This window comes from Eufriesea mexicana, unplaced genomic scaffold, assembly GCF_001483705.2.
Source record: "Eufriesea mexicana isolate 0111107269 unplaced genomic scaffold, ASM148370v2 scaffold372, whole genome shotgun sequence".
Classification (NCBI taxonomy): Eukaryota; Metazoa; Arthropoda; class Insecta; order Hymenoptera; family Apidae; genus Eufriesea; species Eufriesea mexicana.
Genome location: NW_016908534.1, coordinates 330,498 through 345,486, shown reverse-complemented (window position 1 = coordinate 345,486; position 14,989 = coordinate 330,498). Strand labels below are relative to the sequence as shown.

Sequence of the window (14,989 nt, the reverse complement as noted above, 5' to 3'; positions counted from 1 at the left end):
TAAACGTCGATCGAATTCCAAAATTTTCCTTATTTTTCTGATAAATAAACGTGCTATCTCTAGAATTTGGAAATTTCCTCGAAGAATTTATTAAATTAAGCGATGGAACCGCTTTTTTAAAATTCCGCGGTTCAAAATCCAACGATCTCTCCTACGCGTTCCATGAAATGGACCGAAATGATTTATTATTTTTCATATATTTCTATTTATCTCTCCCTCCTCTTCCTTTTTTCCTACTTGATGTCATACCCGTTATATTTTCCTCTGTTTTTAATTTCAATTTATCTCTTTGCGCTATGGAGTGCATTCCCGTTGACGCGAATAAATTTCAATTTCGAATGCATCCGCGAAGATAGGTCAAGCGAATCTCCATCATTGACCGGAAGCGTCGGAAAATAGAGTTACCTGTCACTGTAACGAAGAGACGAAGGGTCTGTACCCTGTTAATTATCCAACGCGAGGTAAAAAGGGATAAATTTCGGAAGCGTCAAAGATGGAGTCAAGCTGAGCGATCACGATGTCCCCTGAAATTCCTCAGCTCTAACACGTCACCGAATCGTAAATCCCGGTGCTGTCGGGTCGATTTACGAGAATCTTGAACCTCGTGGACGTTTCCGATCTTTCGCGAAGCTGGACACCTCGCCATTGCAATTTTGCTGGAGTTCTCGCGCCGAGAACGTGCATCGCCTTCTGTCTTCCGGGATTTTCAGACACGCGTCGCGTGTTTTAATCGGCGTGGTCGGCAATGACCGGCAAAAACCATCGGCCACCCCTGTAGTAAATATGGCGACCCCAGAAGGGACGTGCGCGCAATTCTTCTAATCATCGTCGTTATTATTCTTGTCGCTATTATCCTTATTATCATTGTCCAATTGGAGAACGCGGCCCATTTCCGGGGAGACATACGGCCACCAGGGGATCGTTACTCGTGCGCAGAATGGGCCGGGGGAAGTCGGATACGCTGGTAAGAAGGAGGTCGCGGAAAAGTAATGACTCGTCCGTGAGAATAAACTTGGCGTAATTTTCCTCGTCTCGAATACCCGGCTCCCTGTGCTCATGCTCCTTCGGCTAACGAAAAATTACGTTGCTGGCTTCTCGCGAATCGGCACCCGATTCGTTGTCCGCCATGGAGAATCCATTCACGGTTTTACTTGCGAACTGGAGGAATATTTAGTAACGCGAAATTCGTTTCGATTGTGCAACTGTTGAAGCCAGGATTGAGAACGTTATAGGCCGATTAGTCTTTTTTAATATATTTCGGAACGCTTCTGTATAATATATAATACTGTGGGGGGTCCTCCCCGTTGGGGGGTCATTGAAATCGGTTGGTCGCAGGTATCCTTGGTACAGTGGTGCAAGAAGGGACGGTAAGAAAAGGAAGAGATGCGTTTCGTTCCGGGCCTGTTAGTGGACTCATCAGTTAACACTAGAACTATGTATCCAGTCAAAATGACTGGTCCCAGAATTTACCTCTTTGCAATCATCGAACACATACACCTGCTTTAAGAATAAAATTGGTATCAACTTGGTATTAAGAAAGAACTGTAATCGATATATTCATTCGTATTCATCGTATCACTGAAATTACTATAATCTGTGCACGTTATAGTTAGGTACCCATTAAAGATCGGTAGTTCTAGTGTTAAATAAACTAAATTAAATGTATCCATAGTTATATGTCCCCGCCCAAAATTCATCAAAATTACAGAAATAAAGAATACACTTTCATATATATTAACTATCAGATAACAGATAATCAAATAGATAATATCGTTCTCACATGTTCATTCACATTTTCAAAAACGGAATAGTATATCTGAAGAAAATTACAAATATATTCTATTGAATAATCTAAATTAAATGTATCCATAGTTATATCCCCCAAATTCATCAAAATTGCAGAAATAAAGAATACACTTTCATATATATTAATTATCAGATAATATATAATCAAATAGATAATATCGTTTTCACATGTTCATTCACATTTTCAAAAACGGAATGTATCTGAAGAAAATTACAAATATATTCTATCAACACTAGAACTACCAACCCAGTGAAAATGACTGGTCCCAGAATTTTCCTTTTTGCAATCACCGAACACATACACCCGCTTTAAGAATAAAATTGGTATCAACTTGGTATTAAGAAAGAACTGTAATCGATATATTCATTAGTATTCATCGTATCACTGAAATTACTATAATCTGTGCACGTTATAGTTAGGTACCCATTTAAGATCGGTAGTTCTAGTGTTAAGACTACCCTAGTAGGCTCTGCCTTAGACAAGAGATACTATTGGAAAGTCGGGAAGTTATATATATATAGAAATTGGAGGTTTTCCGGGGACTTGCCATAAAGTCCTCGAAGTCGGAATCCCTCTAATGACGAGGGTGAGAATGATGGTCGCTACAGTACGAATTCTGCAATGAGACTACGTCAGAAAATACAGTAACTATGATTCGACAGAGATGAATAAGAACTGCTCTCGTACAGTTTTCTGAGATGCTTGTATATTCTTGCTTTTTGGTGGAGTAAAAATGACCACCGGCCTTTAGACAAGGTAGAAATGAGTTAAATGTTTTGAACTCTGACGTTGGTCTGCCTTTATCAGCTAGGTTCTTCAGGTGACTGTCTTCTATCACCGAACGCGGAATAATCCGCGAATATTCTTCATATGTCATAGATCATGTTTGATCCCTTCTGTGAGCATCTCACCTACATAAGTTCATTATGTTCTTAACAAGTTTTACTTTTGCTATGAAAATCTTTTTAACTGTCATCATGAGCATTATAGTAGTCAGTTGAACATCGCTGATGCTTGAACCTTAAGTAGAATCATAATGCAAATGTGTTAATGACTAAAAGTCAACGGACCATTGGCCAACCAACACTGCTGTAGGCTAGGTTAATCGAGATTTTGTATATTTTTCCTGTTTTCCATAGCGATTATTTTTATCCGATCGTATTCGTTATTATTTATCGGTGTTAATCGTGAAACAAGTTTGGATGTTAACATGATATAAGTTATAAAAATTTCATTTCAATTTCGACTTTCCATAGAGCGTAGAATTTATTGTTGGTTGATAAAGGTAGAAACCGATATCGTTGAATATATACACGTCGAGTCTCATGGCCGATGATGTAGGAAACTGTTCGATACCCTTCTTCGCTTCTTCGCACCCCGATTTTTGGCCTACCCATTTCCGATAACGGAATCTTTTAACGGAATCAGCCTCGACCACCCCAGAACTCTCCTGATTGCAGTTTTTCAATTTATTCGACTACAAGTGTATCGAGATCTCGGTTATCGTCCCAGTTTGAATCTCTTTTACAACCCCTCGACTCCTCAGACGCCATTGCCGTGGAACTTTTACGTTCGAAATGCCGTTCCGTTTCTTAAACTCGCCTCCAGTCGAACATTTGTCCCTAACGAATAGAACAACGCATTTGAATTCGTATAAATATCTTCATCCTCGTCCCAAAGACCTTCGAACTTTGACTCTATTGACCAAAACTCGAAATACCAAATATGGAAGAAGCGTGGGGACAAAGATGATCGAGAAGATCAAATCGTATATTTTACGAGAAGGAAAGAACGATCTTCGAAAGGGTGAAAAAGGAAGAAAATCGGTAGAGGAGAGCTATTCGTCGGATTGGTGTAAGCGAACGATCGTCAAAGAGACGAAAAGGAAGAAAATCGGCAGGCAGGAAACGATTTATCGAGTCGACGCATGCTAATTACCATCGGCAATACGGAAAAGCAGAAAATTGGCGCAGGGAAGAAAGAATTCGTTTGCTCGACGTCGGTGAACGATCGTCAAAGGGACGAAAAGGGAGAAAATCGGCAGACAAGGAACGATTTATCGAGTCGACGCAAGCGAATTATCATCGGTAGTACGGAAAATCAAAAAATCGGCGCAGAGAAGAAAAGATTCGTTGAACGACCATGAAGGAGACGAAAAGGAAGAAAATCGGCAGAGAAGGAACAGTTTTCGATGGATCGACAGAAGCGAATGATCGCGAAAGAAGCGCAAGAAAGGAAAATCGGCGGGGAAGAAACGATTGGTTGGATCGGCTCGGCAAGTTTGGTGGGTGAAATCGATAGCAAGTGGCGATGGTGGGTCCCCAGAGCGAATCCACTGCCTGCACCCCTTCGCCCTTACCCCGTCGGCCTTGCGTCTCACCGACGCCGGCCACCCCCGGGCATTTATTTATTTCCATGCGGTTCGAATGCCGCGGGTTGCCTGTGCCGCTTTTCGGCGTGCCTGAAACGGAAGGGAAGGGAAGGGAAGTACGAAGGGCAGGAGGAGTGGAGAAGGGGTGGGGAATGGAGGGTGGGTCGGAGGCGGGTGAGCCACGCGCGATTCACGGCGGGCTCGTAAAATCCGCGGGCGAGACTCAAAATCCGTAATCACAGTTCGCACCAGCGGCCCAGCCGCGATGGAGGATCTCACCCCCGGGGCAGAAGGGGTGCGCTTGTGCCGCGGGAGCGACGGGATGGAACGAGAAGGGAAAAAACGGCCGAGTGTTTCGCGGTGACTCTTTCCTTTCCACCCTGCCGCGAAATCGAATCTCCTCGATTCCCACCCCTCCATCTCCGCCTCCCCCCGCGGAACCCTGAACCCTGTCTATGCCGCCGCGCCGATGCCGTTAACGATAAGAACTCGGGATTGCGCGTAAACGCCCGGCCCTGCTCGTCCTTTTTCCTCGCGATTTAATTCTTCGTGGAAGGAAGGACGACGAGGGGGTGAGACGCGCCACTTCGCGGCTGGCTGAGTTACGAGCAGCCGCGTTGTTTATTTAGGAATCATGGTTAACTTCTCGAATGGAAAAACAGAGGATTCCCCGATCAACGGGCGCCGCCGCCGCTACCCCTTCGGGGAATTGAATTTAATTTTTCACGCGTACGGGTTTCCCTCGCGCTGTTTCATACATCGAGCCGAGCCGGGTCCAGGGGTGAATTGTTTTTCCGCGGCGAAAAAGAAACACGGTTCAACACTCGACGGGTGTAAGGGAAGTCTGCAAGCCGTATTCTCCGGGACGTCTACTGGAGAAACTTTGGAAAATGACAGGCGTCGATATCAGCGTCCCTTTTGCTGAGAGCGATAAGTAACGACGCCGAAACTCTTAAAACGCTTCCTGCGCGCTTTATTATTCTACGAACCCTCGGGCGAAAGTGGCTGTGCTCCCCGCGGGGAATAAATTTTTTTATCTCGCATTAAAACCGAGGAGACATCTGTTCCGTGGACCGAAGACGCGTCGCGAAACCTGCTATTAAGAGGAAAAAATGACGCAGGGCCGGCTAGAGGGGGCGGCAGAGTGGGAGACTCAGTGGTAGGAAGAGGCGTGTCGTCAAAGAAGAATCCAATTCGATTATTTTCTCTTCCAAGTGGCTCTGTTCGTCCCGACCGTCTCAGACTCGATCTTGGCAAAGACGCGAAAGCGATTGCCACAATTAGGTGAATCAACACTCCGACACGGTGACGGGGGACGACAATAACAGCTTTTATTTACGGAGCTTTTACTTAAAGACGCGACTGGAAAACGTCGACCGTATTCGCCGTCCCTTCCGACTAGCGATCCCCCTGGAATAATGTTTTCCCTCCTCACCCTCGCCCCGCCCTGCAATGAGATCTAATTAACCCCTCATTAAGAATCGCGCTACGAATACCTCCTCCTCCTCTGCTTCGTTTTATTTATTTACTCGGTCGTTTTCTTTTCTCTGGCAAGGTAATTGTGCCGTGGTGTTTCACCTAGCGAAAGCCGAACCGAGGTTGAACAAACAACCACGGTTGACTTATTTATCAGCTGTCGAGGCTCGTCCACGTCTACCTTATACGCCAGACGTCACTCGGTCACGCAACGCGGCTCTCCGATTTCTTTCTTCCCCGACCTGTTACAGCATGGATCAGACCACGCGAGGAACAAATCGCGATCGAATCTCCAATTGTTGGCCGCAAACGGAATAAGATATTAAGATCCGTGGCACAGATTTTATTCATCCATGTTTCTGTCGCAACCAACTTCCCTTCCTTTTCGATACCTCGGTGTACGATTACTTCCGATTCACGCGATATTTAATTTTAACCTAGTCGAGGGAAAATAAGCGCCTTCTTTGCGTAATTGACCATTTGTTTTCCATGTGTTTGTACGATATTTTTAGAATTCCAAAGGGCTTCCTCCAAGATGAGGGATAGTAAACAGGCCTCGAGTTCAGGGTAACATCTGGAGTGCACGTGGATGCACGACGATCAAGGAGACTGTTAGGCTTATATAAGGGTGTTAGGACAGTCTTTAGGCAGTTCTTTAGCGGAATTTTTAGAGAGGGTTGCCACTCTGAGATTAGTTATATGGTCTCAGTTATTAATCCTTTGCACTCGAGATGCGCCTCTCAGTCACCATTTAAACAGATTCTAAAGGTGGACGTTAATTAATATATTAAATTTACAATTATTCGACGATGCGTGTAATATCGAGGTAAAATAATTCTACGTCTTAATTCGCATACGATTTCTTATTTACCGATTTAAAAATATCGTTGACTTTATGGCAGCAAATCTTTGAACTACTATTTTTCTGGAATGAAAAAATCACCGAGTGCAAAGGGTTAATTTAGTCTTCAGACCAGTATCAATTTAGTCTTATAGATCAGTTATTAATCTAGTCTTTTAATTTATACTTTACTCCTAGTCTCGTTTAGCTCGTGATAAATATGTACTTTAGGATAAAATGACATCTCTTATTCTTTATATTTGCCAATCAAATTATATCCCAAGATATCTGAGAGAAGAAACAGAATACAAAGTGTGCACAGTCGACCAAATCATCACACAACGCACAAGACACCCTGCCAAATTTGTATCATAATTTTACCATAATTTAAATAATCCCTGTTGAATTTAAATCCAAGAATCGATATGATCGCTGTGTTGTATTATAATTTAATTTTGAACAATTATCAATGATATACCAAAATTGTGGAATAATATTAACCCTTTGCACTCGAGAGGTGGCTCTCAGTCACCATTTAATCAGATTCTAAAGATCGACGTTAATTAATATATCAAATTTAAAAGTACCTAACGATGCGTGGATTGTCGAAGAAAAATAATTCTACGCCTTAGTTTGCATATGATTTCTCATCTGCCATTTTAAAAATATCGTCGACTCTATGACAGAAAGTCTTCGAATTGCTACTTTTCTGTAACGAGAAAGTCGTCGAATGCAGAGTTAATAAGTTTATGAAAATATCAGATTCTCCTCTTTATTTCAGTGCTTAATTCTTTTCCAAAATTGATCTATCTCATTTAGTACCCCAATCTTTTAAACCCCATAGGAAAACCGCGTATCATCGTAAAATCGTGGGACGGGTTTCCAGATCGTTTAAAGACACGTTACTACGTCTGTAGAAACTTGGACTTTAGGTATTACCTGGCCAAAAACTTTTAAATCGATTTCTCGAAATGGCACCGTGGCGCATACGCGCATTGTCCGTGGAACTCTTAGATCTAGCACGCGATGGCGAGATTCGTTGAAGCCGCGGAACTAATCTCGTTGAGGGAAGAGCGAATTCATGGGAGAAAAGAAAGCAACGCGTGGTGGTGAAAAAATGGCCGGCTGTCGGGGCGAGTGCAGAGTCAGGTGTTGGCCGAGCTGGTGGCACGGCGAGAAAGGAACGATGCACGAGGGACATCGCCGGGTTTCGATTATCGACGATAACTCGGCTGGATGTATCCCTTCCGTGGCACGGCTGTAGTTTCCGGAAATTCGCTTCGCCCCTAGGATTATCTCCCGTCCGGGAATTCCCATCTCGACGCCATGGTTATGCGCCCTTCCCGCTTTCAACCCTTACTTTCGCCCGCGTTCCATCGCCGTCTCCACGGTTCCTGGCCCCTTTGTCTTCCGACCCGGTCGCGATTTGTCCTGAATTACTTCCACGGGAATATTACGTTTCGCCTCTTCTTCTTCTTCTTCTTCTTCTTCTTCCTCTTCTTCTTCTTCTTCTTCTTCTTCTTCTTCTTTTTCTTCCTCCCGCGAATAACCGATGACGAGTTCGACGCGTGTGAATGGAAAGAAAGAAACGGTGAGTAGTCATCGGAAGACTTATTGACCTGGACCGTTCTCTCTGTTGCAGAATGCACGTTCCCGCTGAAATGGGAAGGCACGTGGTTTCAGAGCGGAGTCAGACAGCCGATCGTGATCTCCAGGAACGAGCTGTCCAGCAAAGGCAGGTGCCTGCACAGCGAGGGCGACAAGTTCCTGCTGGTGGACCAGTGAGTATAACCTGCGTACGTTTATCGAGTCGAACGACTAATCGTCCAACGAGAGTTGGAGGATGGAGAAGTTGAAACGGGAAGTTGGAACGCCGACTCGTTAGAAGGGGGCGACGTCGGGATCCCGAGCAATACGTTCGGGGGGAAGTTTCGCCCCCGGGCTAGAGGGGATTAAGAGCGGTGTTTGCAGGGGGTTGCAGTTGTTTCTCCGCGAGAGAGGCACACGCGAGCGGCGGAAAGAGGGGAGCGTGTCGTTTCGCAGCGTAATGCTCGTGTCACACGAGCCGGCCCAAGTTTTCGTGGAGATTTCTATCGGGCTCGCCTGCAAAGTGTCCGATCGATATAGCGAGGAGCGAGATAAAAACGCGGAAGTAGCTCTGGGGCCGAGGTGCCGTGGCTGCCGGTCGATGCGGTGAAATTTAAACGGCCATCGGGGCGCCGTTCGACTTTGGCTTCAGAATTTTCGCGTTCGTTAATTGAAAAAAGAAAAAAAAAAAGAAAATAAAACATATAGGATGCTTCGAATATTTGAAGCTTTGTTATTTCTGAGGGTGAGATACGGTCAAGGTGTAGCTGAACTCCTTGTGTCCTTAGGGACAATAGAATGCGATACCGTATTTTCGAAGCACCCTGTATGCGATCGTAGAGTCGGGGTAATCGTGGCATGCTAAATAATTCCGAACTCGTCGTATCGATCGTCACGAATTTTGTATATTCGAAGGAGGAATATAATTGACGTATATAGTCGCATTTGCGATGAGATGAGTCGGTGTAAGGGATAGCGTATTCGAGCAACATTCTTTAAATAATAACTGGAACGGAGAGACGATTATCGAAGGAAGTTCAGCAATCGAAAATGGCACGAAACGGATGTACGTGCTGCACCGGGTTCACCATTTAATCAGATTCTAAAGATCGACGTTAATTAATATATCAAATTTAAAAGTACCTAACGATGCGTGGATTGTCGAAGAAAAATAATTCTACGCCTTAGTTTGCATATGATTTCTCATCTGCCATTTTAAAAATATCGTCGACTCTATGACAGAAAGTCTTCGAATTGCTACTTTTCTGTAACGAGAAAGTCGTCGAATGCAGAGTTAATAAGTTTATGAAAATATCAGATTCTCCTCTTTATTTCAGTGCTTAATTCTTTTCCAAAATTGATCTATCTCATTTAGTACCCCAATCTTTTAAACCCCATAGGAAAACCGCGTATCATCGTAAAATCGTGGGACGGGTTTCCAGATCGTTTAAAGACACGTTACTACGTCTGTAGAAACTTGGACTTTAGGTATTACCTGGCCAAAAACTTTTAAATCGATTTCTCGAAATGGCACCGTGGCGCATACGCGCATTGTCCGTGGAACTCTTAGATCTAGCACGCGATGGCGAGATTCGTTGAAGCCGCGGAACTAATCTCGTTGAGGGAAGAGCGAATTCATGGGAGAAAAGAAAGCAACGCGTGGTGGTGAAAAAATGGCCGGCTGTCGGGGCGAGTGCAGAGTCAGGTGTTGGCCGAGCTGGTGGCACGGCGAGAAAGGAACGATGCACGAGGGACATCGCCGGGTTTCGATTATCGACGATAACTCGGCTGGATGTATCCCTTCCGTGGCACGGCTGTAGTTTCCGGAAATTCGCTTCGCCCCTAGGATTATCTCCCGTCCGGGAATTCCCATCTCGACGCCATGGTTATGCGCCCTTCCCGCTTTCAACCCTTACTTTCGCCCGCGTTCCATCGCCGTCTCCACGGTTCCTGGCCCCTTTGTCTTCCGACCCGGTCGCGATTTGTCCTGAATTACTTCCACGGGAATATTACGTTTCGCCTCTTCTTCTTCTTCTTCTTCTTCTTCTTCCTCTTCTTCTTCTTCTTCTTCTTCTTCTTCTTCTTTTTCTTCCTCCCGCGAATAACCGATGACGAGTTCGACGCGTGTGAATGGAAAGAAAGAAACGGTGAGTAGTCATCGGAAGACTTATTGACCTGGACCGTTCTCTCTGTTGCAGAATGCACGTTCCCGCTGAAATGGGAAGGCACGTGGTTTCAGAGCGGAGTCAGACAGCCGATCGTGATCTCCAGGAACGAGCTGTCCAGCAAAGGCAGGTGCCTGCACAGCGAGGGCGACAAGTTCCTGCTGGTGGACCAGTGAGTATAACCTGCGTACGTTTATCGAGTCGAACGACTAATCGTCCAACGAGAGTTGGAGGATGGAGAAGTTGAAACGGGAAGTTGGAACGCCGACTCGTTAGAAGGGGGCGACGTCGGGATCCCGAGCAATACGTTCGGGGGGAAGTTTCGCCCCCGGGCTAGAGGGGATTAAGAGCGGTGTTTGCAGGGGGTTGCAGTTGTTTCTCCGCGAGAGAGGCACACGCGAGCGGCGGAAAGAGGGGAGCGTGTCGTTTCGCAGCGTAATGCTCGTGTCACACGAGCCGGCCCAAGTTTTCGTGGAGATTTCTATCGGGCTCGCCTGCAAAGTGTCCGATCGATATAGCGAGGAGCGAGATAAAAACGCGGAAGTAGCTCTGGGGCCGAGGTGCCGTGGCTGCCGGTCGATGCGGTGAAATTTAAACGGCCATCGGGGCGCCGTTCGACTTTGGCTTCAGAATTTTCGCGTTCGTTAATTGAAAAAAGAAAAAAAAAAAGAAAATAAAACATATAGGATGCTTCGAATATTTGAAGCTTTGTTATTTCTGAGGGTGAGATACGGTCAAGGTGTAGCTGAACTCCTTGCGTCCTTAGGGACAATAGAATGCGATACCGAAATTTGGCCGATACCGTATTTTCGAAGCACCCTGTATGCGATCGTAGAGTCGGGGTAATCGTGGCATGCTAAATAATTCCGAACTCGTCGTATCGATCGTCACGAATTTTGTATATTCGAAGGAGGAATATAATTGACGTATATAGTCGCATTTGCGATGAGATGAGTCGGTGTAAGGGATAGCGTATTCGAGCAACATTCTTTAAATAATAACTGGAACGGAGAGACGATTATCGAAGGAAGTTCAGCAATCGAAAATGGCACGAAACGGATGTACGTGCTGCACCGGGAAAAAGAACAGGGCTAATTTCTCGTAGAAAGTTGCGATTGCGACACGCTAGGAGACGAGCGACGTATTCTGCAAAGCGACATGCACGGACCACAATGGCGAGCTTCATTCGCCACGAGGTCGCGTTAATTCGGTCAATTGTTCGGTTCGATCCCGCGAATTTCGAACTCGCCGGGGCGGCCCTCATTAGGGCGACCGGCCCTTCGTTAATCTCGAGGACGAGGCCGCGTGGTGGCGTAACGAGAAACGAAAGAGAAAACAGGGAAAGAATCGGGAATAGGGGAAAGCGTTCTAATTCCAGCGAAAGATATCGAATGAAAAGCCTGAATAAGAGAAACCTCCGTTTCCGTTCTGTTGCAGAAAATCCTGCTACCGCTGCGTCGTCATCCACGAGAAGCACTCGAACGTTCTCCAGTACAAAGAAAGTAAGTACAATTCCGAAAGAACATTGGAAGATGCCATTCCTCTTTTCTCGTCCTTCTCCGGCGTCGCTGTCGCCGTTGTCGCCGTTGTCGTCGTTGTCTTGGTCCTCGTCGACCCCCTAATAGCCGTTGTTTCGCGCGATCGATAACGATTTCCCGCTGGCCCGGGGAAATCCATTCGTTAATTAGAATGCCGATCGGTAATTAAAAGCTCGAAGATGACGGGAAGACGGACGAGGGGCGGCCCCGTAGACGCGCAGCGTCGAGAGGGGTGACGATGGGGTGAGAGTGGAGGCGTAGCTGCCGGAATAATTCTCGGGGAAGAACTTAACGACTTTCGTTCGTTGTGCAAACGGGAGGATGACGATGGGACGAGAGAAAGACGACGCGGAGACGAACGAAACACCGGGCCGATGGTTCTGCTAATTCCGAACCGGGGCCGCTGAACCTCGTTTACGCTGGAAAAGAAATCGAGAGCACTTTGCCGGATTCTATCGTGCAATCAGCCCTGCGCCTCGTTAATACACCGACAGCCGAACGGATAGCGAAGTTTCTGGGACGTGATAATGGTTCTCGTTCCGGATATTTATCGAGGATCGTTATGTAGATCGTTGCAGATTATCGCGCGACATCGGTTCCGGTGCTTCAGACCGAAACACTGCCCCCGCCGCGCGAGTCCTCCGGTTCTCCAGCAGCGCTGCTCCACTCGCCTCCCGGGCCCTTTGCCTTCCTCCTCGTCAGCGTCCCCTGCTCTTTTCACCCTTTCGTTACCAACGGCCAGTCGCTTAACGACTCGCGCTCGCTTTCCGTTAAATTCCGGCTATAATTACTCGCGCGTGGCACTCGCGGTGTGCCAGTGGCGGATGTAGTTTCCTAATACCCGGTGCTCGCGGAACGCGAACCGCGGCTACGGGCAACCAACGCAACGTCCGTCGCTGACGGTGTACTCGCGGTGTACTCGCGGTGGTCTCGACGAATCGTTAAAATTTCTCGTCGGCCACGAATTACGTCGCGTGTTCTCTCCGCTGGATTTTTCCTCGTATACCATTCCGGGACCTGGAGATGAACCTCTCTCGAGGCAATTTGCTATTCATGGAGATATTTAAGGGCAAAGGGTACGTAGAACTCGCGTGCCGCGTACTTCGATCAACTTCCCCATTGTTTGCGTTCTCGGCTAGCGCACAAAGTCATCGCGGCGGTGAAAATTTCGCGTCGGTCAGGTACGAAGGATTTTCGTGAAAGTCGTTGAATCCCGGACCAGTGACGGTCCGCTTTGAAGCGGTGTGCTCGCTCGTAGGGCGCTTTTACCCCGGCTAGGATCGCGCAACGAAGTTTCCTGATAATTCTATTCGCCCCAACGTGGCTCATAGACGATAGCAGCCTCTTTTTTTCAAACCCGCTAACGACACTTTGATCCTCCGACTGTGGTCGTAAGTGATGCGCTTCGCGGACAGGGGAAACGAGCCGGGGGCGAGGTGGCGGGGGGCGCGCGAGGCCGGGGTAGTAAATATGGATCCGGATAAAAAATGGGTTAGGTGTGGGTGAAAAGCGTGTGCATAGCCGCGCTGTACCGGCTCGTTCAGACGTCGCGGCGCTCGTTGCCGCGAAATTCCCGATAATTTTTCTTTCCTCCCGTTAATCGACGTTGCTTCGTTACCTCCGCGTCACGCCGGTTACCTTTGTCCCGGTAAATGCGAATTTAGACCTTGCCATCTTTCTCAGACTACATCTCTTCCCGCCGCGTTGCGCTCCGCTTTCCGTTATATTCCTCTTCGTATTCCCCTTTTCCATCTTTTCCGAAGAAAAAGCTGTTTGTTTCCAGCGCAAGCAAGCGAATCGTTTTAATAGCCTGGCGAAACTCGAACGAGATCCTTAAAAGTTCGGTAATCGCTATAGGTCTCGCGGGAATTATTAACTTCCATCCGCTCATCCCAAGTTGGCCCGTTTCATCACCTGGTCCGAAGATTACCAACTCCGGCTTCCTCCATCGAGATTCACCGATTCGTGAACTTCGATACTTTCCCATGCCTTTGAACATTCGAGGCTGTTCGAAGAAAAGGCCTATTGTCTGGACCGCGGTGACGAAACAGCCGGCCTCGGTCGGGCGAGCAGCCCTGAAACGACCTGTACAGGTGCAAGCGAAGCCCAAGAGAGGGCAACAACGCGAGGCAGGTGGAGTTTGGCACTCGAGCCAAACCGAAGAGGAAAGAAGAGGGTGGATCCGTTATGTACAGGCTGAAAAAGAAGAACACCGACCTCTGGTACCGCCCCCTGCTGTCTCGCGTCCGCATTTTTCGACGATTTGTCAAAGTCCCTCGGGCCCCTGTCCCCCTCTCTCTCCCTCTCTCCCTCTCTTTTTTTTTATCGGATTTTAATCTGCATAGTGTCACATCGGAGATACCGTTGCCTGCAGGCTGCATTCGGACCGGGAACGAGCGGGAAAATGTGGGTCGTTCCATGGGAAAGAAAAGAGCAGACGGAGAGGGTTGAGGCGGGTAGAGAGAGAGAGAGAGAGAGAGAGTGACAGAGGGTGAGTCGGGCGAAAGGCTCGTCACGCTTCGGGCAAACTAAACGAATGGAAACTCGGAGTTTCTTGATCACTCTGATACATTCCGGCGAAGCCGATGTTCACGGCGAAATGCGATTCCACGGGGGGTGGCGGCAGGGGGAGAGGGGGGCTAGTTCGTTATCGATCATTCGCTTATTTGCGGACGTTCCCCGGCTCCGACGGTCCGATTACGCCGGGAATCTTGAGTCGGGGAAAGTAGGACGGATTACGCCGCGTCGGGGACAATTTCTACCCTGAAGGAGTTGGCGTGCGGTTTTGAAAACTCGCGCGATTGTTACCTCTGCCTCGACCTATCTCTCGATTCCACCGCCGTAGCGGCGAAGTTTTTGAAAGGGACGCGACATCGTTCCGATAAAGGAGAAAGGGGAAGAAATAGGGGGAGAGAAAAGGGGAAAAAGAGGGAAAGAAAGAACGATACAAAAGACGCGGCTCGATTCGCCCTCCGGCACGCGGTCTATTTTCCTCCCCTCCGCCTTCGTGCGTCCTCCGCGTTCGTTAAAAAAGTTAACTCGCTGTTCACCCCCGCGCGAGTCCACCCCCGCGCCGTCACTCATTAACTAAACATACGCGGCGGCGAAATAAAAGCGTAACTTGCGGTTCGCGCGCGAGTCGACCGGGCCGTGGAAAGATTTTAACAAGCACTCGTTGCGTTCGCTGGCAGCCGGTTCGTCGGA

General features: G+C 47.5%; 1 protein-coding gene across 1 annotated transcript in view; it reads left to right on the top strand.

Moving 5' to 3' along the window:
- LOC108545198 (uncharacterized) overlaps positions 1-14,989 on the top strand; it is a 305,629-nt gene that overhangs the window by 230,171 nt on the left and 60,469 nt on the right. Inside the window, exons 3-6 of the mRNA XM_017896695.1 lie at positions 8,138-8,276; positions 8,791-8,918; positions 10,281-10,419; positions 11,685-11,749. Coding sequence (XP_017752184.1) covers positions 8,138-8,276; positions 8,791-8,918; positions 10,281-10,419; positions 11,685-11,749 — 471 coding nt within the window. The remainder of the gene's footprint in view (positions 1-8,137; positions 8,277-8,790; positions 8,919-10,280; positions 10,420-11,684; positions 11,750-14,989) is intronic.